The sequence below is a fragment of the Myotis lucifugus genome, unplaced genomic scaffold, assembly GCF_000147115.1.
Source record: "Myotis lucifugus unplaced genomic scaffold, Myoluc2.0 scaffold_1607, whole genome shotgun sequence".
Lineage (NCBI taxonomy): Eukaryota > Metazoa > Chordata > Mammalia > Chiroptera > Vespertilionidae > Myotis > Myotis lucifugus.
In genome coordinates this window covers 23,786-48,667 of record NW_005872655.1, presented here as the reverse complement: position 1 = coordinate 48,667, position 24,882 = coordinate 23,786, and the positions used below count along the sequence as shown (strand labels likewise).

The window sequence follows — 24,882 nt, the reverse complement described above, 5'->3', positions numbered from 1 at the left end:
CAGCCTGACGCTGCCTCTTCCGAGGCGGGTGACTCTGGACCCCCTCCACATGGAATCCCCCGATGCATGCATGACCCTGCGGGACAGTCAGGTTGGGCCCTGGGCTGTCCCAACTGTGGCAGGACCCAGTGCAGCCGGAGCCCAGCGGCCAAGTGGGGCTGGGGCCACAGATGCAGGTGAGCGGAGGACAGATTCAGAGAGCACAGCCCCACGGGGCTCTCCGGAGCCGGGTAAGGGAGCGGCTCTGTCCCACGAGGCCTGGGAGCGACATCAGCCAGGGCACACCTCACGGGACGATGCCCCCGTGGCCCTGGCGCGGCGACTCACCCCCATCAACACGGAGAAGACCCACGTCTTGTGGCTGAAGCAGGGGGGCAGCCTCGACGACAGCTGCAGGTCGCCGGCCTTGGCGTCCGCGTAGCCCTCTGCGTCCGGCCTCCCGCGCTCCAGGGTGGCCATCCGGTCGTAGCTGAGCTCCTCCCGGCAGGACTCCTCCCGCGTCATGGCGCTGGGGACAGACTGGCCTCGTTAGCGCCGCACGGAGCTGTGCCCGGCGCGCTGCCCACTCTGCAACTCGCGGTCGCTCTGGAAACGCTCCGGTTAAAACAAGTCCCCAGTGAGGGAGGACCGTTCACAGCAAGTCCGTGAACTGAACAAGAGCCTCGCTTGCTTCCTCCCTTAGCCCCTTTCCCAGCAAAGCCAACCCGCCTCTGGGTTCGGGCGGGTGCTGGGCTGTGGGTGCGCGGACCGGCCCTGCGTCCTTCAACCCCCACGTCCCAGGAAGCGCTGGCTCCTCCACGCCCTTCAGTTGCTCAAGGTGGTAACTGAACCGTCACCTCCACCCCCCTGTTCCTCACACACACAGGTCCCGTCCATCTGTCCTTCCGTCCGTGCTCACCCTGGGCTGCTGGCGCTGGTCTCCGGGTGGGGGGCTCGCTGCTGCCCAGTCATCCTGCCGGGCCTTCCAGCAGCGACTCCTCAGGGGGAACAAAAGCCCAGCAGATCTGCGCGGGGCCAGGAGCAGGAGGGCCTCGTCCTGAATGTCAATGAGGGGAAGCCGTGACCCTGGGAAGTTCGCGGTGGTTGTGTAACCGCCGGCCTTGCCAGGGCCTGGATTCGCTCCGGGAAACGGAGGGGCCGCCTCGGTCCCACTCAGCACAGGGAGGGTGTGGGCGCCGGGGACATCTCGGAAGAAGTGCCCCCGAGGGGATCCCCCCCCCCCGCACAGAGCCCCGAAAGCGGAGACCGCGGCTCTCTCTTGGAGACTTTTTATTCCCAGCGCTTTTCCCATCCCCTGCGATCATATGAGGAAACCCCCTGCACAACAGCACGCACACGCAAACACACACACACACACACACACACACACACGTCTGCGCGCAGCCCGGCCGGGTGGCCCTGGCCTGCTCAGGACTCTGGCCGTCCCGCCCACAGGCAGCCCCAGAGTCCCCGTGGCGCCCTCTCCTTCTGCTCACTGAGCAGAGAGAAAGGCCAGGACATGCCTCCCCCGGAGACGCTGGCACGGGCGTCACAGCCGCAGGGTCTGTGTGTGCACGGCGAGCTCAGGCGCCCGGAACACCGGCTCCGCACACACAGACCCACGGGAGGTGAGAGCGAAGCATCAGGTCCCCATCGTGGGATGTTCTGCTGTCTCCGTGGGTTTTTGTGTTTTTTTTAATATATTTTTATTGATTTCAGAGAGGAAGGGAGTGGGAGAGAGAGAGAAACATCCATGATGAGAGAGCATCATGGACCGACTGCCTCCTGCACGCCCCCCCACCCCCACCCCCGGGGATGGAGCCCGCAACCCGGGAATCCAACGGTGACCTCCTGGTTCACAGGAGGCCGGGGGAGGAGTGCGCTTTGATGACGAGGCTGAGACATCTGTTGGGCGGCCGAGCGCATCTGCTGAGGAGTTGAGCTGAGAAGTGCAGAATCGGGGATATTTTCCATTGAATTTTAGAAGGAGAGACAGAAGCATCCACGTGGGAGACACATGGATTGGTTGCACCCCCGCCACACACGCCGGACAGGGCCCGGCTCAGACCTGCAACCCAGGGGGGTGCCCTTGACCGGGAGTCGAACCGCAACCCTTCCCTCCGGGCCGACCTCTCACCACTGAGCCCTGCCGGGCGATGCCATATGTGACACCTTGTTTGAAATGGACAAACCCTGAGCAGAGGAGCCGGCGCAGCTGCCTCGCGTTGCACGGCACGTGGAGGAGCCTAGGCTGGTGCAGAAGTTGGTGCAACTCGAAATGAGCCCACGAAGAGGCCTGCAGCCCCGCCGAGCTCACGTGAAGGCCCCCTCTGTGCGAGGCCGTGTTCCCGGCGCCTCGGCCTCGGGGCAGGCGGCTCACTCCCCGAGGCCGCAGGAGACGATACCGAGGGGCTGGGACACGCGGGAGGGGACAGTCCGGACCAGGGTCCCCGGAGCAAAGACGCGGCCACGACCCGGCGCCTTCTCCCGGGAGAGCAGCGTGTTTAACGCGGAAAACCTGCCCGTGTGACTCGCTCTCAGGAACCAGGGCCGCGCGTGGCAGGTGCCGAAGGGCATCCCCAACCCGGCTCTGGAGGAGGGGCGTGGCCGGAACCAAAGCGACGTCTGACAGCAGCCAATGGGAAGGAGGCCCGGAGGCCCACCTGCGCGAAGCCCCGCCCTCCAGCACAAGCCAAGGGCCGGGCATGACATCACTCCCACACTGCACCGCGCCTAGGCACACTAACGGTCGCCAACGGCCCACAAACACCGCTAGCGGAGACCCCATTGGCCAATAGCGATGGGGCATGGACGCAGGCGCGGTCGCAGTCCCGGAGGGCGGCAACCCCATTGGCCAAAATCAAAGGGGCTCCGGTGCAGGCTCCAGTGAGGCAACCCCATTGGCCAAACTCCGCGAACAAACAAGGCGAAGGCGCAGGCGCAGGCGCGGTCACCCCATTGGCTGAGGGCGGTGGGAGCGACGTGGCCACGTGCAGGGGCCTCGGGCAGCTGGACGCTGCGCTGACGAGGCTGCGGCCGGCCATGTTGCGCCTCGCGGCCAAGGTGGTGGCCTTCTTCTGGAGGAGGGCGGACAGCCCCGACGAGGAGACCGGGCTGCGGAGGCTCGAGCCCGCGGAAGGTGCCTCGCGGGCCGTGGGCCGGGGCCGGGGCTGGGGCTGCGGGCGGCGGCGGTCCCCAGGGCGAGGCCTCCCGGGGGAGAGCAGTCAGGCCGGGCGCCTAGTCGACCTCCCACCTCCCCCGCAGGCGCGTCCCGGCTCTGGCCTGTGGCGTGGCCTCTCCCTCCGCCCCGTGGGCTTGGAGGGGCAGCTGGAGCCCAGACTCCCCTCCAGGGGCCGCGGAGCGGACGTGCTCCCAGGTGTCTCCCGTGTCGGGGAAGCCGCAGAGCAGGTGCAGGGAGGGCCCAGGACACGGGGCGGCAGCAGCCTTGTCGCCAGCAATGGGGAGGGGGGGTCCCCTGGACCCTCAGCACGCCCTGCCCCCGGGCCAGGCCCGGGATCTCCCGCGTCGCCTCGTTTTGTGAGATAATTTCCTGGCGCTGCTGCCGAGGTTGTGGATTACGAAAGAGGAAAAAGCGACAGTAGGGATCACAAGTCCCCGGATGCGGCATCACTCACAGTCACCCCCACTGCGCCCCAGCCTCCCGGGCCCGGGCATCGGTGGAGGCTGTCCCGGCGCCCCCTTCGCCAGGGAGCAGGCACGAGGCGGTCGGGACCCGGCCTGGGGTTCCACGTGGCCGTGGAAGAGCTGGCGGTCGAGCACCAGGCAGCCTGCCTCACGCACCCGACTTCTCGGACGCTCCCCCGGGGGGAGGTGGGGGGGGGCCTGCAGCCCACCTCCCCTCCAGCAGGGCCGAGGCGTCCGGCGGGCCCGCGCTGGCCGTCAGCGGAGCCGCTTTGTCCGTCCGTCCGTCCAGGTGACGCCAAGCTGAAAACCGTGCAGGGCGTGGTGACGAGGTACTGCAGCGACTACGGCATGATCGACGACCTCATCTACTTCTCCAACGACGTGGTGACGAGCAAAGTGCTGCTGAGCGTGGGGCAGGAGGTCATCGCGGTGGTGGAGGAAGATAAAGTGTCCAACGGGCTGAAGGCCGTCAGGGTGAGGCCCGCCTGGGCGCGGGAGCTTCCTTCCGGGTCCCCGGGGCCGCCCGCCCGGTGGCCTCGGAGACACCTGGCTAAGGGGGGAGACGGGGTACCTGCCCAGGCGCATTTGTTCTCGCGGCGGTTTCTGTTTTAAAAAGTCAGTGGTGGTCGTTGTAAATCGAACACCATAGACACTTACCCTTCGTAAGTTTGCCTGTAACTTTATACTGTGGAGATGCACACGGTTAACATTTCTGTATTCTTTTGCTCTCCAAAAAGTATTGTTAAAAGTAGTAGTTACTGGACCCTGTGTTATCCCGTTAGCGGATCCTATTATTCAGCAACTTTTTTATTTGCAAATAGTCCTTTTGTAATTTCTTGGAAGTAGGATTGTTAGGCAAAGGGTGTGCACACTTCACACTTCAGTGGTTGGTGTCTGATTACTTCCCAGTCACATTGTACTAATTTGAACTCTTGGGAGCAGGTGGAAGGCTGTCTGTTCCCCAAGGTTGACAAGGGCGTGGATGTCTCACTCTTGTGAATCTTTGCCAGTCTAATCAGTGAACAGTTATCTCGTAATTTTATTTCTCACTTAAGTTTTAAAATAATATTTCACTTTTTTTCTATGAAATATTTTTCTGTCCTTTGTCCCTATTTTTTGTGGGGCTCAACTTTTTAAAGAAAATTCTATTTTTAAGGAAATTAGATCTTTTAAAGGAAAATTGGTATATGAAAGTGTTGCAAATATTTTCCCCAAGATTATCTTTTGGCTTTGATTTATAGTTTTTTGTAGTTAAATGTGTCTGTCTTTTCATTGTAGCTTTTGAGCTCTGTAAGAAACCTCAGCCTGGCCAGGGATCACGGTTCGATTCCTGGTCAAGGCACATGCCTGGGTTTCGGGTTCAATCCCCAGTGGGGGATGTACAGGAAGCAGTTGATCCATAATTCTCTCTCGTCATTGTTGTTTCTACCTCCTCTCCCTCCCTTCCTCTCTGAAATCAATAAAAATAATATATTTTTAAAAGTTATTCATTAATCCAAGAGCATGGCCATTTTTGCCTATTCTTTCTAAGAGTTTTATAGTTTTAGCTCTTAAGTGTAAGTCTTTGATCCATTTTGAGCTAATCTCTGAGTATGGTGTTGGGTAAGGTTTTGACTTCTTTCTTTTGCATGTTGGTATCCAGTTTTCCCACCATCACGTTTTAGAAGCCTTCACTGTGGGGAAACCCTTTCTACATTGAATGGTCTTGGGACCTGGTCAGGTAGCTCAGTTGGTTAGAGTGTTGTCCCACCAAGGTTGTGGGTTAAATACCCAGATAGGACACACACAAGAATCAGTCAGTGAATGCAGAGGTCAGTCGAACAACAGATCCATGTTTCTCTCCCTCCCTCCCTCGCACTCCCTCCCTCCATCTATCTATTCATCCATCCCTCCCTGCCCCTCTTTCTCTGTAAAATAAATACATTTTAAAAGAAAATCTATTGACCATATGTGCCGTTTATTTCTGGAATCTGTTCCTGTGCCTGTCCTCGTGCCATTGCCACAGTGTTTGATGACTATAACTCTGTAGCAAGTTTTGAAATCAGATGTGGAACTTGCAGCTTTGTTCTTCCTTTTCAAGATAGTTTTGCTACTCAAGGCCCCTGAGAGACGGTATGAATTTTAGGAGGGTTTTCTATTTCTACAAGGTCACTGGGATTTGGATGGGGATTGTGGTGAATTTCTAGATTGCTTAGCATAATATTGGCATTTTAATATAAGTCTTCCAATTCATGAACAGTGTCTTTCCATTTGTTTGTGTCTTTAACTTCTTCCAGCCACTTTTTATAATTTTCGGTGTATAAGTCTTCCATCTCCTTGGTTAAATTTATTCCTAAGTTTCTTTTTCTTTTTGATGTGTCTGTATGTAGCAAATTGGTTTTTTAATTTCACTTTTTGGAATATTCATCGCAAGTAATTTTTGTTGATTTGTATCTTGAACTTTGCTGAATTCATTTATTAGCTATAACAGTTTTTTAATGGGATATTTAGTGAATTTTTACATATAAGATCATGCCATCTGTAAGCAGAGATAAATTTACTTCTTCCTTTCCAGGTTAGATTCCTTTTCTTTTTTTCATTTTTTTTTTCTTTTTTTGCCTGTTGCTCTGGCTAGCCCGTCCAGTGCTGTTTTGGCAGAAGTGGCAAAAGGAGGCACCTCATCTTGTTCCTGATCTTAGAGGAAAAGCTTTCAGTGAGTGTCGCTGCTAACCGTGACGTTGGCAGGACACTGCCCACGTGGCCGTGATGGTGTCTGTGCCTCGTGTGCGGAGCGTTGCATCACGAGAGCAGGTTGGGTTTGGTCAGGTGCCTTCTCTGCACCCGAGACGACGGTTGTTTTCCCGGCTCCTCCAGTGTGTGTGTCACGTGGGTGGAGTTTCTTTGTCGACCCGCCTTGCCTTCTGGGATAAGCCCTCCTCGCTTGTGCATAATCCTTTTAATAGTTTGCTGCATTCAGTCTGCTAGTCTTTTATTGAGGGTTTTTGCATCGCTCTTCATAGGAGGTACTAGTCTTCAGTCTGCTTTCCTGTGGGCCTCTTATGCTTTAACAGAGGTTGGTTTGTCTCTCAGGTGGAAGCTGTTTCTGATAAATGGGAAGAGGACAGCAAAAACCAGGGCAGAGGACTGTCCGACTCCAGGCCCCGGGTGCTGATTGGCTGTGTGACGTCGCTGATGAAGGGCGCTGGCTACATCAACCAGACCACATACTTCTCTCTGAAGAGCGTTTGTGAAGGTCAGCGGGGTGGCTTTCTCCTCCACATTAAAAAGCGGGTTTTCCGTTTGTTCTGTCATAGATTCGCAATGGTTAGTGCGTCCCTGAGGCTCAGATGGGGGCGCGTTTTGTACGTTGAGAGAGTCTTGTCCTGGACGTGCTATCGTTTGTGCTCGTTCGTGGAATGCGGCCGTCGTCTCTGAGTAACTGCTCCTTGCACGTGGTCAGTGTTGCCTCGGACACGGGCAGTGCTGTTTCTCAGGCACTTCGCACGCTTTAAGGGGGTGTGGGGAACCTGCACCTCCCAGGAGCACGTGTCCGTGTGTGATCGCACTTGTTTGAGCTGATCTCAGATTTTGTTTTCTTGGGGAGCCTGCTGGGCACAGTGGTAGGAGGGCAGCAACAGGGGGCCCAAGACAGTGGCTCTTCCTCCCGAGCAGACCATCCCTTTGGGGACCCAGCGGTACCTGCCCGCCCCGGGACGAGCGGGGGGTGGGAATTACGGCGCTGGGGCGGGGGGGGGGGGCCGGGGAGGTGCTTTCTGAGCTGAACTCCAGCCCCAGGCCCTGCAGAGTGCCTGCTGAGAGGTAGGCGTGGGACTCCCCACCTGGGCTGTGGGCATCAGCTCATCCTGCCGGGAGCCGGCTGTGTCCCCTTGACGGCCATGAAAGTTGGGGGCAGCCTTGACTGCTAACCTTGGGAGCCCCCAAGTGCAGTCGACAGGTGGCTGGTGGCTGGGACAGGGTGCTCATCACCAGCTCCCACAGGAACAGCTCGGGGTCTAGTTCTGTGCTCTGTCCTTTGGGCCTATTGCTGTCGGAAGTGCTTATTGCAAAAGAACCAAAAGGCTGTATCTGGTGGTGGCTTTACACCAGGCACCACAGCCATCCTGCCCAGACTGCTCTCTCCCTGCCTTGTGTCAGGACTGCATTCCATGCCACTGAGCTTCCCAGCCTGCCAGAGGGGGCGGGCACCTTGCACCCTGCAGGCCGTGGCACCGGCCACCGCACGGCTACCTGGCATGCCACAGGGCTGGCAGGGCACTGCCTGCTCCCCACCTGAGCTGGCAGAGACCTAGCTGCCAGCCCTCAGTTCCCCTCGTCCCCAGCACCCTGGGTCCCTAAGTGGGAGGGACACTCAGTGCATCTGGGCAGAGGTGGTAGGGACAGGGTGTCGTGAAACTGTCCACCACACGTGCGCCCACACCTTCTAGAATAGCGGTTCTCAACTTGTGGGTCGTGACCCCTTTGGGGGTCGAACGACCCTTTCACAGGGGTCGCCTAAATACATCCTGCATATCAGATATTTACGTTACGGTTCATAACAGAAGCAACATTACAGTTATGAAGTAGCAACGAAAATAATTTTATGGTTGGGGGTCAGCACAACATGAGGAACTGTATTAAAGGGTCGTGGCATTAGGAAGGTTGAGAACCACTGTTCTAGAAGGTGGAGGTGATGACAGGTCTGCTACTGAGCTGATTGTGTTGCCGCTAATACCTGGGGTTTTTAATGAAAAGTATGGGGAATCTCTGAAACCAGATGGGCTTCTGAGACTGCGCACCAGCTTCGTGGCTGCCTGACCGTGGGCCTGTCTGGCAGGGAGAGTCGGGCTGAGGGGAGGAGGCCCTGCAGCCAGGTGGGTCTGCAGGAGACTCAGGGTCACAGTGTCCCTGTGGGCAGAGCACCAGTGCCTTGTCCCTTCCGAGGGGCTGGACACTACGGGGGGACGGCCCAGGTGACACTGCCCTCCTGCCTCGGAGGTTTCGAGCCGTGCAAGGGAGACTGGGTGGAGGCCACCTACTGGATCCGGCCGGGCACGTGGAGCAGCGAGGCCCTGTCGGTGAAGCCGCTGCGGTACAAGCGTGTGGACAAGGTAGGTGCTGGCCCTCGCTGGTCCCGGTTCCCCGGGGGACACTGGGTGAGTCACTCGTCGGGTTCAGTGTTGGCCAGAGAAGACCACCCAGTGTGCTGTCCTGGTTTAGTCCTAAGTGCCCTGCCCTGCTTGTGGGCAGTGGGGTACAGGACTTGGGCGTGTGGGGGTGGCGGCGTGCGAGGGGCCTTGGCTCCGAGGCCCCCACACTGCGTTATCTTCAGGGCATTGCCCCGAGAACAGGGTCCTCACTCCCCCCGAGGTCCCCCAGGCGAGGGGAGGCTGCGGTCACTGGGCCTTTGTTCGAGGGCCAGTGGGCCGGCCGGTTGGTGAGGCCGTCTGCATGCTGTGCCCGCAGGTCTGCATTTCCAGCCTCTGTGGCAGAAACGGGGTGATCGACGACTGTGTCTTCTTCACCCTGGACTCCCTGAAGCTCCCCGAGGGCTACGTGCCTCGAAGGCACGACGTGGTCAGCACTGTGGTGGTGGAGAGCAGCCAGTCCTGCTACATGTGGAGGGCCCTGTGCGTGACCCCCGTGAAGAGACGGTGAGGCCCGCTGGCTGGGGGTGAGAGTTCCCTGCGCTAGCCCAGCGGCCGTCTGCGTCCCCGTCCGGGTGGGTGGTGGTGGGCGGGAGGCATCTCCCACAGGAGTCGATGGTGCTCGATCGGAGGTCGAGTGGAAGGCTCCCTCCTGCCCTGGTCTGGCCTGGGTGATTCTTCAGCACGTTGGCGTTTTGTGGGCACATGACATGGCCGATTCCTACGTGACTGACTCGTGTCTGTGTCCTCCTGCGTCGCCAATGGCCTCCCTCCCCCAGGCAGTGGGCTCCGCTGTGAAGCACCGCCTCTCCCTGCTTTTCCTCCGCAGCACCCACTTCCCGGGATCTCACCACACAGGGCCCCCAGTCATGCTGCTGTCACCCATCTCCTCACTAAACGCACGCTCATCCTGGGCAGGACGGCGGGCGGGACAGACTGACTGCGCTCGGGCTGTGGGCGTGGTTGGTGCGGCCTGTCACTCCAGCCCGGCCCCTCCTGTCCAGCTCAGGGTCATGGTCTTGTCCGGATCCGTGTGTTCTCCCAGCGCCGACCTCAGCACGTGGTGATTTACTAACTGCGCTCTCAGAGGGGTGGTGGCCGTGTGCAGTGGTGGGTGCAAGCCAGGCCCCTGGCAATGGTCGGTCCCTCCTGCTCCGCCTCCTTGGGCAGCCGTCCAGGGGTTGCTGGTCCTCCCTGGCCAGTGACTGGCCCCAGGCCTGCTCCACGAGGCTCCTCCCTCGTCTGCCTCAGGTAGCCGTCTTCCCGGGGAGGGGGAGGCCCCGCCCTCAGTGCCGGGCTGGCTGCGAGCTGGCCCATCCTTGGGCTCGGTGTCCTCATCGCCGCTCAGAGCGGGGCTGGGGGCTGAGGGGCACGGAACTGGCTGGACCCCTGTCTGGGCAGCACAGGGTCAGGGCCCGCTGCCTGTGTGCCAGCACTGTCCCAGCCACAGGAGCGGGCCTGGCACCGAGAGGGCCATGCTCTGCCCGCCAGGATGTGCTGTCCCCCACCCCCTACCCCCACCCCGGCTCCCTGTCTGAGCTGTTTTCTCTGACGTGCATCCAGATGCCACAATGGCAGCCACTCAGACCACCATCCGGCCACCAATCTGAGTGCCCACTGTGTGTGCCCATCGAGTGTCGGCCCTGCTGCAGACCCTGCGCTTCCCACGGTCTTGCACATCTGCACGGGGGCGGGGAGGGGGGGAGCCCTGCGACTCACTCCTGACCTCAACTGTCCATCACAGAGGTCAGCTGAGCAGCCCCGAGACCCAGCGGCTCCAGTGCTGCCCCCGCGGCCACGGTCCTGTCGGCACCTGTGCAGGAGAGGAAGGGGGGCGGCCTGTGTAGATGGGGAATTGGAGGGGCAGCAGCCAGCAGAGGGGGTCACTGGTGTGGTGAGAATGTCACTGCATTTGCATGTGGGTTGGTAATGCCCAGGTGTACATGACTGAAGGCCTGCACTCTGAGTGCCCCCGCAGGTGGGGCGGGCGGGCGTGTGCCTGGTGGGCCTCCTGGAGGCAGTGCTCAGGTGAGCAGTGTCTGGAATAAAGGGAGAGGGGTCTGGGTAGGGGAGAGAACCCTCTCATTTATAAAAAAAAGAAAGAAAGAAAGCCTGCTGTCCCTAATAATCAACAGCTGCCCTCTCCCTCCCCACCCCCCCCCCCAAGGCTCAGAACCGCCTTCGCGGTGTCACCGCTGCCTCGCCTCCTCTCTGGAGCTTGTAGGACTGTCACTCACCCTCGGGGTGGCTGTGTCCTTGCGGGTCCTCGGCACCAGGACCAGCCCGGTGTCCGTCCCTCTGGGCGCATGCCCCTCACCCAGCAGCTGGCCCTGCACCTGGTGTTGGGGGCCTGGGAGGAGAGGCAGTGGGCAGGGGCAGAGCCTGGGACGGCAGCCTGCAGGTGACTGACACTCTGTGGGGTTCTCCAGAGACCACGCCCCCGCTGAGGCCTCTGAGGAGACCTGCGAGGCCCTCCTGCTGCAGAACAAGGGCGGCCTGGAAGTCACCAGGGCCACCAGCTTCGGCACGCTGCGGGAAGGGGCCAGCAGGAGCCTGGTGGTCTGCATCGAGTGAGTCCCACCCTCCCCGCCGTGCTTCCAGCTGGGGCTTAAGATCCTACAGAACAACCTTCACTCTCCTGCCCCCTTGGTTTTTCCTTTACGCAAGTGTTCACCACAAAACTTAGTTATGCTCGTGAAGGTATTTGCAGCCACCATGTACCAGTTCCTTTGAACTATTTCACAGTAACGGCAGCTCCCTTTGTGCAGGAATAAAGGAGACGTCCCGCAGAAGCTGGTCAGCTGCAAGCTGGCCGGCTGGGACAGAACCAGACAGTTCCGGTTCCACTTGCTGCGGGGGACCCAGCACAGCCCCCCAGCACCTGTTCCCGACCCTGAGACGCGGGAGAGCTGCCCAGACAAAACCTACCAGATGGCGGAGGGCAGCGTGGCCCACAACAGAGCGGTCTCTCCAGGTGGACGGGGCCCTGGCCGGTCGGGGGACCCAGGGGCCTCGATGCCGTGGCCTCTGGTTCGAGTTCTCTGATGATTCGGGGCTGAGGACAGGGACCAAGGTCGTTGGTGACCCCGGAAGTGCATTGGACATGCTGCTTCCTACAGACACTTCCAAACGGGGGAGGCTGCCTGCTGTCGGCTTTCTGTCCCCTGTTGGGTGATAGGCTGTGTGTGCGCGCTGGAGTCCACAGGCCGCCACCACGGCCACCAGCAGCTGACCGCTGGGTCTCCTGTCCCCTCTCAGATGACTGTGCCTGCAAAGGAGAAGAGGGAGGCAGCGGACAGGGCGGCTGGAGGAGGCAGGTCCCGGAGCCTGAGCCCAGTGGGCTCATCCCTCCCGGAGGAAGAGCCCTGATTGTGGTCACCTGTGAGGCCAAGTACGTGCTGCTGGGTTTTCAGGGGTTTGGCTGGGACGTTGGCACATGCATCTCAGGTCCCGTGTGTGGCCCTTATAAACAGGATCTGTAGCTCTTTCGATGGGACAGACTCAAAAGAAAACGCGTTGGTGGAGACGGTGGCTTGAGTGAGTTCCGCTGTGAGGCAATGACCCCCTTCCCTGACTTGTGAGTGAGAGGACAGCTGGGCGCCCTCAGCCTGGGCGCCGCTGCCTCTTCTCCTTCCACGTGTCCTGAGCCCCTGCCACTGCCTGCTGGTCGCCTGTCCGCTGGACATTTTGGCCGCAGTCTGCCATCTCCATTTGCTAATTAATTGTCAATCTTTTGTGAACATGGATGTGAGTGAGTGCGTCCCTGCCTCGCTGTAAGCCCAGCGGTGTCCAACCATGGGGACCTCAGGGCTCCTTCAGCCCGGCCGGCGCGTGTGCCGCAGCCCCTCTCCGTGACCCCTGGGATCCTGTGAGGATGTGGGGCGGGGACCGCACTGGGGCCAGGGCCACAGCAGGAGTTCGGGCAGGAAGCAGTGATGACCCGTGTCTGGTCGTGTCAGACGGTTCCGATGGAAATTTAGGAAAACTGTTCTGAGGTTTGACAATTACAGAGGTGACTGTTTGGGGTGCTTGACTGTCTTGGGGACGTGTTGCGTCGTTACTGTGGAAAGTCCCTTTCCCTGTGAGAGAATTGTTAGAAACAAAGGGTCCTGTTCCGGGAGCCTGGCTGCCTCTGCACAGGGGCCCACACTGGCCATGTCTTGTTTGGCAGGACTGCCGGCCGCTGCAAGGAGCTCCTCCTGCTCTGCTTCTCCAGCTGCCTCATCGGGCGCGTCCTGGACGTGGGCGTGGTGAGCGCGGAGGAGGCCCTGGTCGCCGTGCGCGAGCCCTTCCTGTGGAAGAAGTCCAAGAGCTCCCCGGCGCCGGCGCCCGCGAAAACGACGGTTGTCGTGACCACGCAGAAAAGGTACCGTGACAGGAGGGACAGCGGGTGGCCTGGCGTGCACTCGCGGGGTGACCGCTGGCTGAGGGGAGGCGGTGTGGGGGGCTCTTTCCACCCTTTACTTGGGGGATGGTGTGTTCATACAAAACTGTCAGGGCGGCCGGGGTGCAGCCCACAGTGCGTATGAGGACGAGGAAGTGTACCTGCTACGCCCCGGCCGCCACTTCACCACCTCAGGTCCCCGCCAACTCTGTATTCCCCGCAGCCCAGCCTGTCTCCCAAGAAGGGGGCAGTGCTGGCGCCATCCTCACCCACGTCAGGTACACCTGTGAACTGGCGGCAGCCGCACCGTGTGGCGCTGTGACACCCGCTCTTCCCTGGTCTCCTGTCCGGGTGCCCCTCCGGCCATCATGCTGCTGCATCAGGTTTGCCCACAGCAGTGGTGGCGACTCCCAGTGGCAGCCCCTGCCGGGGAGGCAGAGCTGGAGGGTGACCGGCGAGAGCGGAGTCAGGCCTGGGCGGAGCAGCCGTCAGCAGCGCGCTCTGTGGCTGTGGCTGCGGTTCCCATAGTCACGCCCTGTCAGGCACAGCAGTCAAGGTGCGGACCCCCTGGTTCCCAGGGTCTTGTGCACCGGCCGCCCTGCTGCAGCTGGGAGGATGCCCCCAGTAAATGCTGGCGCCCGCTGACGGGGCCGCGGCTGCTGCGTCGTTCCTGTGGTGACCGAGGAACTTGTGCCAGATGTCGTGACGAAGAATCATTTCCAACTGAATTTCTTCCTTAAGGAACTCAAGACGCCAGCTCCCCAGTTTCCTTCCCCAGTACCCCATCCCCGACCGGCTGAAGAAGTGTGTGGAGCAGAAGATTGACATCCTGACTTTCCAGCCGCTGCTCGCCGAGGTAGGAGCTGGTAGGAGCTGGTGCAGGCTGCCTTGGTCGTGGGCACCGTGGCCTCGGGCCTTCTGCCGGAGAAGGGGTGTCGGCCTGAGGCGGCCCCCGGTGTGGCGGCTTCCCTGAGGGGCTGGGTCGTTAATGCTCTTTAGCTGTCACTGGATTTGGGGCGAATAGTCTCAGGTTAGGGCCTGAGCCCCAGCCCCTCAGCTGCCAGGCGGGAGCCCCACGGGCGCCCTCCACTTCTCTGTGGCGTTTTTGCTGACGTCAGAAGTCTGACTTCTGCGTCTGCTTTGAGCTCCGTGAGGCGTCTTGGCGTTTTTACGCTACGTAACCAGTGCTCGGTAAGGCGTTTAGAAAGGTTCCACGCTGACCTTTCCTGGTGCTGTCGGCCCCACGTGGACCCGGCCTCTGGGTGCCCCTGGGTGCTCATTGGCTTCGTGTCTGGAAAAGTCTGAGGAGGCTGCACCCCCGAGCCGTTCCTGACGGCACAGCTGCTCTGCTGCCTCTGCCCTTCACACACAGGCTGGGCTTTCCTGCTGCGTCTGCGAAGGCTCTGTCGCCGGCTCTACGACACTTAACGGACCACGTGCCTTGGTGCCGTTTCCCTCCTGTTCCTGGGTTCTTTGCGCTGCTCGGCTGTGTGGCTGATGGTTTCCCTCCCACCCCGTCCCTGGCGCTCTGCTCCTTTTTCTCTCGCCACTTCCCCTCTGCACTGGGTTTCGACAGGTTCAAGTCCACTCATTTTCTTCTGTCTTCTCTGTGCTTGACACGCTCGGTCTTCCTCGCCTTTTTGAACATAAACGACGCTTATGGCCACGGCTCTCACGTCCTGTCTCCTGCGTGGGGCTGGGGGTTTCCTCCTCGGGCTCAAGTGCTCCTTCCAGCCGGAGGTCTCGTGGCTGCCGACGTCCTGGGTTTTACCTTGTTGAGCTCAGTTCTGGGGCCCAGTGGAGTTACTTGGAAAAGCAGGATGCTTTCCTGCATTAAAGCTTTGCTCGGTGGAAACAGAGGTGCACTTGGGGGCTGGTGCCCTCTGACCCTGCCCAGGGCAGTGTAGTGCATGGGCTGCATTGGGCTGGCGGCCACGTCCTGGCCCTGTGGGAGCTCTGGGAATGGTTCCCTTCAACCGGCACTTCTCCACAGTGACAGTTAGCCCCCTGGAGTGTTTTTGGTGTCACAACTAGGGTGCTGTAGAGGCCAGGAGCGCTGCCCATATCCTACAATGCACAGGAGGGTCCCTCTCCGACCGCAGTGCACCCGATGCCCAGGCCGCCGAGGCTGGGAGCCCTGTCCTCTGAGGTTGCTCCCACACCCTGAGCAGTGCCGGGCATCTCTCTGCGCTGCCCCCTAGGCCCGTGGTCGCCAAACTGCGGCTCGCAAGCCACATGCGGTTCTTTGGTCCCTTGAGTGTGGCTCTTCCTAAGCCTTAGGAGCACCCTAATTAAGTTAATGAGAATGTACCTACCTATATAGTTTAACTTTAAAAAATTTGGTTCTCAAAAGAAATTTCAATCGTTGTACTGTTGATATTTGGCTCTGCTGACTAATGAGTTTGCCGACCACTGGCCTAGGCCTCCCCGAACCCCCAGCTCCACCTCCTCACCACCCAGGCCACACAGCTCTGGGTGCTGTCCCTGTGCCAGGCTCTGCAAACTGCCCAGTCGCCGTGGGGCGGTGGTGGGGCTCACTGAGACGCCCCGCCTCAGGACCGCTGTCCTGCACGGCCTGTGGTCACTGCAGCCCTCACTTCCCGTCTGGCATGTCAGCTGCTGTCTCCGGGGCATGGGGTGCTCCCCGTGCTCTGCGCTCACTGGCTGGCTCGTCGCTTTCAGCTTCTGAACATGTCAAACTACAAGGAGAAGCTGTCCACTCTGCTCTGGCTCGAGGAGATCCACGCGGAGATAGAGCTGAAAGAGTATAACATGAGCGGGGTCGTCCTGAAGAGGAACGGGGACTTGCTGGTGCTGGAGGTCCCAGGGCTGGCTGAGAGCCGGCCTTCCCTGTACGCAGGTGGGTGTGGACCCGCCCGGGAGGAGCGGTTTAAACTGGCGCCACATGGTCCCGTGAGCTCAGTTTCTTGGTTTGGGTTAGAATGTCACTTAAAACGTGGTCAGGGACTCGGCACCTGTCTCCTGTCCCTGACGTCACATGAAGTGGTGTGTCCTCTGATGTGCTGCCGTGGTCACGTGGTCCTGTGCTTCTCTAGGTGACAAGCTGGTTCTGAAAACGCAGGAGTACAATGGGCACGTCGTTGAGTACATCGGCTACGTGGTGAAGGTGAGGCTGCCGGGCGGGAGGGTCCCCAGGACAGAGCAGGTGCGTCTCAGAGTCGGGGAGTGGCCTCGCCTTTCCTCCCTTTGCTCGCGTTCTTCTCCAGGTTTCTGAATGGCCTGTTGGCTTCAGGAAAGCTGCCCTGTCATTTCGGTAGGGTCTTGGGCTCCCTTGTTTTTGTCTTCCCGCTCTTTAACTTCATACCTCGTCTTTGTGTTTCTGTAAGTGACAGTGTCTGTCTGTGGTGTCCTCCAGGCCTGAATCCGATGCAGCTGTGCTGACCTCACTCCGGGGAACATGCTTGCCATGTCTTGGCCGTCTCTGATCATGACCCGTTTTCCTCCTCAGTCTGGGGAACCTGGGCCTTCGCTGGGCGGCCTGCTTCCCCGGAGGGCCTCTGGGCTCCTGCGGTGATTCCCGCCCTGCCTCCTGACCCCACCACACTGCGCCCAGCACCCCCAGGCTACGAGGTGTACCAGTTAATGATGCAGATTTTCCCAATAGATGAAAATTTATCACATATCCTCCTACATGATAAAGAGCTAATATGCAAATGGTCATCACGCCCTCACACTGTAACGGCTCAGACACTCAACACTGGGGAGAGAGGAATGGGGACCAGCCAGGCTGTGGCCTGGGAAGGGGACAAGTTGCCCGCCCCGCAATTCCAGGTGCCTGTGGCTGTGGCCCAAGCAAAGCTGCCCACCCACGGTCCCTTGCGACTGCGGCCAGCCCAGGCGAAGCCGGCCCAGGTCCTGGGTGCCTGCGGCCAGCCAGAGAAAGGGAAGCACGGGTCCCGGGTGTGGGGTGAGGCAGAGGTGGTTAGGGGCGATCAGGGGAGCAGTTAGGGGCGATCAGGCCGGTAGGGGAACAGTTAGGGGTGATCAGGCAGGCGAGCAGTTAGGAGCCAGTGGTCCCGGATTGTGAGAGGCAGTCGGACATCCCCCGAGGGGTCCCGGATTGGAGAGAGTGCAGGCCGGGCTGAGGGACCCCTCCCCCGTGCGCGAATTTCTTGAACCGGGCCTCTGGTGTTGATCTATAGGTGATTTTACATGTATGCTATTTTGTCGTATTGACAAGCTTCAAAACTTCATATGTCAAATTTTCTGAAGGTGTTAACATCATAGATACTTTTGTGCCTAAAAATGTCAAATTTCATGCCAAAAAAGCATTTGCGGTAAGTTTTAATTCATTATTTTGAAGAAAAGTGCTGCTGAAAGTTATCGTATACTTTGGGAAGCTTATGGTGAACATGCTCCATCTCAAGATACTTGTGAACGCTAGTTTAAACGCTTTAACACTTGGGTTGCGGGTGAATTTCCCGCCAAAATATAAGATGGCGCATTAAAATGCCTATATCTTTTGAAGTATGGGTTCGATTGAAATGAAATATTTGGTAATACGCAGTTACAATCGGCCCGAGTTTACACGTTTCCCGCACTCCACCGCAAATCTATATGAACCGAGTTTAAGACGGCTCCTGCAGAGTACGCGCAATTCACGCGAGCCGACTTAACTCGTTTCCCGCAACCCAAGTGTTTAAAAGTGATAATTTTGATGTGAAAGACAACGCCCAGGTCAACCAAAAAAGTTTGAAGACCAACAATTATAAGCATTATTGGATGAAGATGCGTGTCAAACTCAAAAACAACTTGCAGAAATATTAAGCGTAAAAATATCTATGATACTAACACCTTCAGAAAATTTGACATATGAAGTTTTGAAGCTTGTCAATACGACAAAAGAGCATACGTATCAAATCGCATATATATCAACATGAGTGTAACTCCATCTAGTGACAAAAATCCGCATTATTAACCGGTTCACCTAGTAGAGCCCGGCCAGTGGAGTCCTCCCCACTCTCCCTGGGCCTCCTCAGAAACGCCTTTCCTCCCGCTGGTCCGGATCACTCTCTGCAGGATCTGTTTGGCTGGAGGGTCCACTGGGAGGGGTGGTCCCGGGACAGCCTGGCCCCGTGGCTGTGTTCCTGGTGTGCAGACCCCCGGAGCCAGGGAGGGGAATCGGGACGCGTGTGTGGGGTGGGCGCCGTGATGGTTGTTACACCCGGTGGCCCCTCAGATCTGTGGGATGTGTCACCATGTGCCGCAGAGACAGACGAGACCGTCACAAGGAATCGAGTACAAAGGATGGAAGTTACGCTGTTGGTTTCTCCTTTAGATTCACGAAGAAGATGTGACCCTTAAGCTGAATCCGGAATTTGAACAAGCGTATAACTTTGAGCCTATGGACGTGGAATTTACATACAACAGGTAATGCTTTTAGCGCCTCCCCAAACCGGTCTTCCTTCTTGATGGTGGCGCCTCCTGCCTTGGCCCCTGAGCATCAGTGTTGCAGGAGGAGACGTGGCCGAGGCTGGTGCTGAGGGGTCGCTTCTGCTCCCCCGTGTCCCAGCTGCCTGCTCTCGGGGCCCCTGCCAGTGCGTCTGGGTGCCGTGTGTGTGTGTGTGTGTGTGTGTGTGTGTGTGTGTGTGTCTGTGTGTGTGCGCATCTCGGTGCCCTGTGTGAGTTCTCATCACCATACACTACGTCCGGTACCTGAGCAGTTGGTGGAGCACACATTCTTAAGCTAGCCCTTTATCAGGTATGTTTTTTGCAAATATTGTCTTAGATCGTGGCTTGTGTTTTTATTGTTTTTAATGTCTTCGAGGAGCAGAAATTTTTAATTTTAAGGAAGTTGATCAGTTTTTTCTTTCATGACTTTGGTGACACACTTCAGAAATCTGCCTCACACAAGATCACAAACACTCTCTCCTGTGTTTTCTTCTAAAATGCTGCAGCTCGCCCTAACCGGTTTGGCTCAGTGGATAGAGCATCGGCCTGCGGACTGAAGGGTCCCAGGTTCGATTCCGGTCAAGGGCATGTACCTTGGTTGTGGGCACACCAGGAGGCAGCTGATTGATGTTTCTCTCTCATCAATGTTTCTAACTCTCTATCCCTCTCCCTTCCTCTCTAAAAAATCAATAAAATATATTTTAAAAAAATTAAAATGCTGCAGCTTTCAGTTTTACATTGAGGGCCATGGTCTAGTTTGAGTTCATTTTTACCAATGATGCCAGGTTGGGGACGTGCCTACCCCTCGTCCCAGCACCAGTGTGGTGAGCCCTGCCCTCTCTCCGTGCGTCTCCTGACACCGTCATGAAACGCACTGCCCTGACGTGTGGGGTCTGTCCGCCCCGACGTTGTGTCTGGAGTCGGGTAGGCAAGGCTCCCACTAGGTCCCGTCTTTGCCGAGAGCTCGGGTGTCTGTGTGGATCTTGGAACCGCCTGGGCTTGAGACGGACGCTGTCGAGGTTTGTCTGGGGCAGCGTTGATTCTTCAGTGCTGTCTCTCTCCATCTACTTAGGTCTTTTTTCATTTTTTACATAACGTTTTGTACTTTTCACTGTGTATGTTTTACATATTTTTTGTCAAACATGTCCCTGACTCTCTAAGAAACTTTTAATGCAGTTGTAAACAGTAATTTCAATTTCTAGTTGCTTGGCCCTAGCCAGTGTGGCTCAGTGGATAGAGCATCGGCCTGTGGACTGAAGGGTCCCAGGTTTGATTCTGGTCAAGGGCACATGCCTGGGTTGAAGCTCGATCCCCAGTGGGGGTGGTGCAGGAGGCAGGCAGTCAATGATTCTCTCTCAGCATTGATGTTTCTGGCTTTCTCTTCCTCTCCCTTCCTCTCTGAAATCAATAAATAAATAAAAACAAATGAAAAGTACATTTCTAGTTGCTTGTAGCTAGGATTTATTATGCAGTTGGTTTTTGTATATTAATCTTGTGTCCTGTGAGCTTGCTAAACTCAGTGTTTCCAGTGGTTTTTATGGGTTAGATGGGGTTTTCTATGCCTGCAATCGTGAGTTCAAGTAGAGATAGTTTTCCTCCTTTGTTCTCTGGGTGTATTTTGGTGCTTTTGTTTGCTTTTGCCTCACGGCGGGGCTGGAGCTTGGAGACAGTGGGGAAGAGGTGGTGAGTGGGTTGTGTGTGCCCAGCGGGGCCCCTCTGTCTGGCTGAGGCGCTAGGTCCCTAGTTTGCAGCTTGAGGCCACAGTGGATGAGGGATTCTGCTGGGCTTTCATGTCTCCGTTGGGTGGACGTGTGGTTTTCCTGTCTGTCTGTCGAGATGGCCAGTGAGGTGATGAGCACCACCCCTGCTGTGGTGGTGTTGCCTGTCACCTGCTGCGAGGCCGACTTGCTGAGACTTTATTCACTGTCGCTTCCTGTTCCTAAGGTGCGTCGGCCTGTGGTTTCTCCAAGTGTCTTTTTCTGATTTGGGCATCGAGGTAACGCTGGCCTCACATACGCTGGGAAGTGGCACCTCCCGTCCGTCTCCGGGGCAGGGGTGTGGGCCTGGCGGGTGGGCCAGGGAGGCTTCTGGGCCTGGCGCGCTCTGTGGGAAGCTCCCCGACTACAGATTCAGTCTCTTCCGTGGATAAAGCGCCCGGTCCTCAGCCTCGCGTAGAGGGAGCTCTGGCCTTACCTGCCTTCTGCGGACTCTGTGCGTTCCATCACGTTGTCTATTTGCACAAAATCATTTTCTTTTTGTATCTGTAGGACCTCACCCGGTGCCCCCTCTCGTTTCGGATCCTGGTTGTTTGTGTCTTCTCGTCCCCGTTAGTGTGGCTGGAGGGTTGTGCATGTGACCTCATCGGGGACGGATCTGGCTCTCGGTCTCCAGCTCGTTTCCGTCTCTGCGTTGGCTCTGATCTCTGCCGTGTCCTGTCTTCTGCTCGCTCGGGACTCCATCTGCTGCTCTGCTTCTCGGGTGGACGTGGGTCCTTGAATCGAGGCCTTTCTTCCTCTGTCTTTTAGGCCTTGCTCTCGGAGGGACGCGGCCACTCCTCTATTACTGGACACTTGGTGCCCAGGCTTCTGTCACGGTGAAGCAGTGGACACGCCCATGTCTTCGTGTGACAGTGGGCCAAGGGGAGGGCAGCCTCTCCTCTGAGCCCGGAGACGGCCCCGTTCTCCTCTCCCTGTTCCTGCAACGTGCTGCCTCCCACCCCGCTGCTCATCTGGCCTCGTGCTTCCCTCCTCTGTGCAGACACCTCTAGGTTTTACCCCTGGGCTCTCGCTGTCCTGGACCTGCCCGTAGGAAATTGGTCGGTCTCTCTGTCCAGCTCCACAATCACTGTCTTCCTGGCAGGTGTTATTTTTTACTCAGCCTGTCAGTAACTCGAAGCATTTCAACTGGGTGACTTCGTATCAAACCTTTCTCGTGTGCCCAGAATGAACAACGTGATGTTTTTTATTTTGGTGAATTCTTCCTTCAGTTTAGTGTTTTTCAGGCTGTTGGGGTAAAGGGCTGAACTGCAGGTTGATGGGTTACCTCCTTGCTGGGCACTGTCTTGGGTCTCTCCGCTTGGTCTCTGAAGAGGGCAGGTGCGGGATCATCCTGCACGCGCGTGTGGGCAGCTCTCACTGGGGGCACAAGCCAGGTCCTCTCAGCCCCTCCTCTGTAATCCATCTGCTTTACGGTTTTTGTCCTCCTTAGGGTCAAGTTCCTAAGTCCTAGGATGGTTCTTTTCTGGTGGCTCTCATCTTGGAGTTGATTGTATCCCAGGCAACTTGGTCAAGATTTTGTTGAAGGGACAGCGTGGGGCTGCGGGGGCCTCATGCCAGGACCCTCAGGTGCCATTTTTCCTGCTTCACACACCCCCTCCCAGGATTTCGTGCTGTGATGGGTCCTGAAGATTTCTTCTGCCCTTGGAGCACCCCCCTTGCACCCTGCTGTCCCCCATCAGTTGGTTCTCCAGGTGCCCAGGTGTGAACTTGGCAGAGCGTGGGTGTGGCCCAGGCTCTGCGAGGCTGTGGCTCAGCTCCTGGGCCATTGCTGGTTTGAGGCCAGATGTGCTTTGTTGAATATCCTTCATCGTCTGTGCTGGAGCTCTGATCATCTTGTTTCCTTGAAGGTAGACTTTTTATTTCTCATTTTTTACTCGTTCTTTTGTGTTAAAAAATAAGACACCAGGCCCCCAGTGGAGTCGCTGTGCTGAGCCCCACGTCACCACACCAAGACCTGGCTGACTCACAGTGTCTGCGCCTCCAGGGGTGGAGTGCCTGGGTCCGTCAGGGTCAGCTCTAGCGAGGGGTCTGCCCGGTGGGCCATGCATGTCATGTCCCCTAAAGGAAGTGACCTTTCTGTACCGAGCACTGTATTGCCCAGCACAGCGTCCCTGTTCCCGCCTGCGCTGCCTGTAACGGTCCCAGCGGTGCCAATCCTCCGAGCCCCTCTCTCTGCAGGATTGGGTGCTGCCCGGTGCCAGTCAATTGTTGTAAAACTCTTAAAATTGTAGCTCAGTTTCCTTTAACAGTTGTTTTCAGTGAATTTCAAGGGGGTAATTCTTTATAATCAGAACTAGAGGCCGATGCACGAAATTTGTGCACTTGGGGGGAGGGGCGTCCCTCAACCCTGCCTGCGCCCTCTTGTAGTCAGGGACTCCGGCTCCTTACCGCCTGCCTGCTCGCTGCTCCTTAGCGCTGCCACCACAGCCGCTGCACTTGCCAGCGGTGAGCCCGGCTTCTGGCTGAGTGGTGCTCCCCCTGTGGGAGCGCACTGACCACCAGGGGGCAGCTCCTGCATTGAGTGTCTGCCCCCTGGTGGTCAGTGCGCATTGTAGTGACCTGTTCCACTGTTGGGTCGATTTGCATATTAGGCTTTTATTATATAGGATTACTTCCTGATTGATACAGTAATATTAATATTTCCCTAACACTTCACACTGTGTTTTTATTTTTTCCTCCTTGTCCACTTCATGCATTAAACGTTCCTGGAAAGAAAGGAGTCTGTGCTGTCCTGTTGGTGCGACATTAGGATTTTCCTATGACACAGACCCTGGCGTCCCCCTCGGTCCTCCAGCCTCCCGGCCTCTGGTGCCGTGAGAACCTGGGAGCCAGCAGTCCCTCCACATGCTTTGTAGAGAGTGCATAGCGTTGGACTCGGTCGCGGTCAGGCCCAGCCCCGTGTGCAGCCGCGACAGCGGGTTGTGCTGTCTTCTCCCCGCAGGACCACGAGCAGACGGTGTCACTTTGCACTTGAGCACGTCAGCCACTTGGGAGTGAAAGGTACTGTTGCTGTGGAGCGAGCCTGACGCCCCGGGTTCTCTCAGCCTCGAGTGCACGTGGCGTGGAGCAGTCCCCTCCCTCACGTGTTGGAAGGAAAGCTGGGCTGGCGGGTGGCTCAGCGGTTAGAGCGCCGGCCTGTGCGCTGTAGGGCCACGGGTTCCCTTCCGGTCAACAGCACGTACCTGGGTGGCAGGTCCCCTGCACCATTCCGGGCGTGTGCGGGAGGCGACCGATGGATGTCTCTCACATCAGTATTTCTCTCTCTCCCCCTCCCTCTTCCGTCCACTCTCTCTAAAGTCAATGGGAAAAATATCCTCAAGTGAGGAGTAACCAAAAAAAAAAAAAGTGAAACTGATTTCCAGTGTTGTTTTTCCTATTGGGAAGTTTCCGTGTTGTCTTATTTCAACTTTGTAAAAGTAACCCTTAGATTATTGAAAATAAAGCCACTGCCTCTGTTCTCCCCTCTTAATAGGATTCCTTTTGTACCTACAAGTAGACAAACCATGGCTTCTGTTCCCAAGCACGTGCTGGGCTGGCGTAGCTGTGGCTGCGTCCACGGGGACTCGGGGCTGCTGCAGCCTTTCGTCTCCTTGTGCGTCTTCCTAACGCTTCTCAGTCACACCTGCCTTGTTGCCCTTTCTTGTTTTAAAAGTGTTGTTTCCAGAAGAAGTCATCTTACAGTCTCCCCAAGTGACAGGCAGTTGGAACTGTGCAGGAGACGGCAAGAGCGACGGGCAGCCCACCCCCGAGGTACCTGCCGTGACTCAGCCTGCAGGAGCGCTCGGCGTGGCGGGCGTGGGGGTGGGTCACGGGTGGCCCAAGGCACGGTTAGGACCGCGCTGGGGACCCGAGACGGTGCGAGGTGGTTTAGTGAGCAGTGGGGGCTGCGTACGTCAGGCAGCCGTCGTGTGGCGACTCTTGCTTGTGTCTGACGGGTCGCCCCGCAGATGGCCGGCGTTCTGGTCTTTGTGAACGTCAGGAAGGCAGTTGGGTCTTGGCTTAAACAGTCCAGTCTCTGAACGGTGAGGTGGTGTCCGTTGGAGCCAGGCACCGTCCGCAGCTCTGCACGTGTCTTCCGGGTGAACGCAAAGGGGTTGTTCTTGGTCGTGTGTCCACTGACAGAGATCCTCCTGTCACGGTGGGCGTGTCTCTGAGGGCCCTGCACTGGGGTGATTTAGTTTTGTGAGCACGTTTTAAGCTTCTACTAAGCACAGGTTTTTAAATTGTACCCAATGTTGAGGAATCCTCTCACCATGCTCAGCCCCTCCAGAAAGGCCGTCGTTACGGTGTTAGTGCCTCGCGGCCACAGGAGCCCCGGAAGGAGGGAGCAGAGGTTCCACCGGGTCCCTGCTGGGTGTCGTGTGGATCCGTGTTGTCCTTCGGCCACAGACCAGAGGCCTCACCCTGTCCCGCCCGGCCTGCTGGTCTCGAGGCTGCGATGCTGCACCATTTAGGTGGCTGGCCTTCCGCATGGGCTAAGCCTTATACTTTTAAGTGCAGAGCGTGGTCTTTCATGGACTGGCTGGTGGCAGGTAAACTGGAGGGCATTGCACACCTGAGC

At 57.8% G+C, this 24,882-nt stretch overlaps 1 protein-coding gene across 1 annotated transcript in view; it reads left to right on the top strand.

Moving 5' to 3' along the window:
- Positions 1-3,021: 3,021 nt before the first annotated feature.
- The window catches only part of MOV10L1 (Mov10 RISC complex RNA helicase like 1), a 33,342-nt gene continuing 11,481 nt past the window's right edge, over positions 3,022-24,882 (top strand). The window contains exons 1-15 of the mRNA XM_014449985.2: positions 3,022-3,118; positions 3,914-4,098; positions 6,694-6,856; positions 8,599-8,711; positions 9,067-9,254; positions 11,177-11,317; positions 11,516-11,721; positions 12,006-12,138; positions 12,919-13,113; positions 13,873-13,987; positions 15,814-15,991; positions 16,188-16,258; positions 18,431-18,522; positions 23,263-23,321; positions 23,974-24,071. Of these exons, the coding sequence (XP_014305471.2) occupies positions 3,022-3,118; positions 3,914-4,098; positions 6,694-6,856; positions 8,599-8,711; positions 9,067-9,254; positions 11,177-11,317; positions 11,516-11,721; positions 12,006-12,138; positions 12,919-13,113; positions 13,873-13,987; positions 15,814-15,991; positions 16,188-16,258; positions 18,431-18,522; positions 23,263-23,321; positions 23,974-24,071 (2,034 nt within the window). The remainder of the gene's footprint in view (positions 3,119-3,913; positions 4,099-6,693; positions 6,857-8,598; positions 8,712-9,066; positions 9,255-11,176; positions 11,318-11,515; positions 11,722-12,005; positions 12,139-12,918; positions 13,114-13,872; positions 13,988-15,813; positions 15,992-16,187; positions 16,259-18,430; positions 18,523-23,262; positions 23,322-23,973; positions 24,072-24,882) is intronic.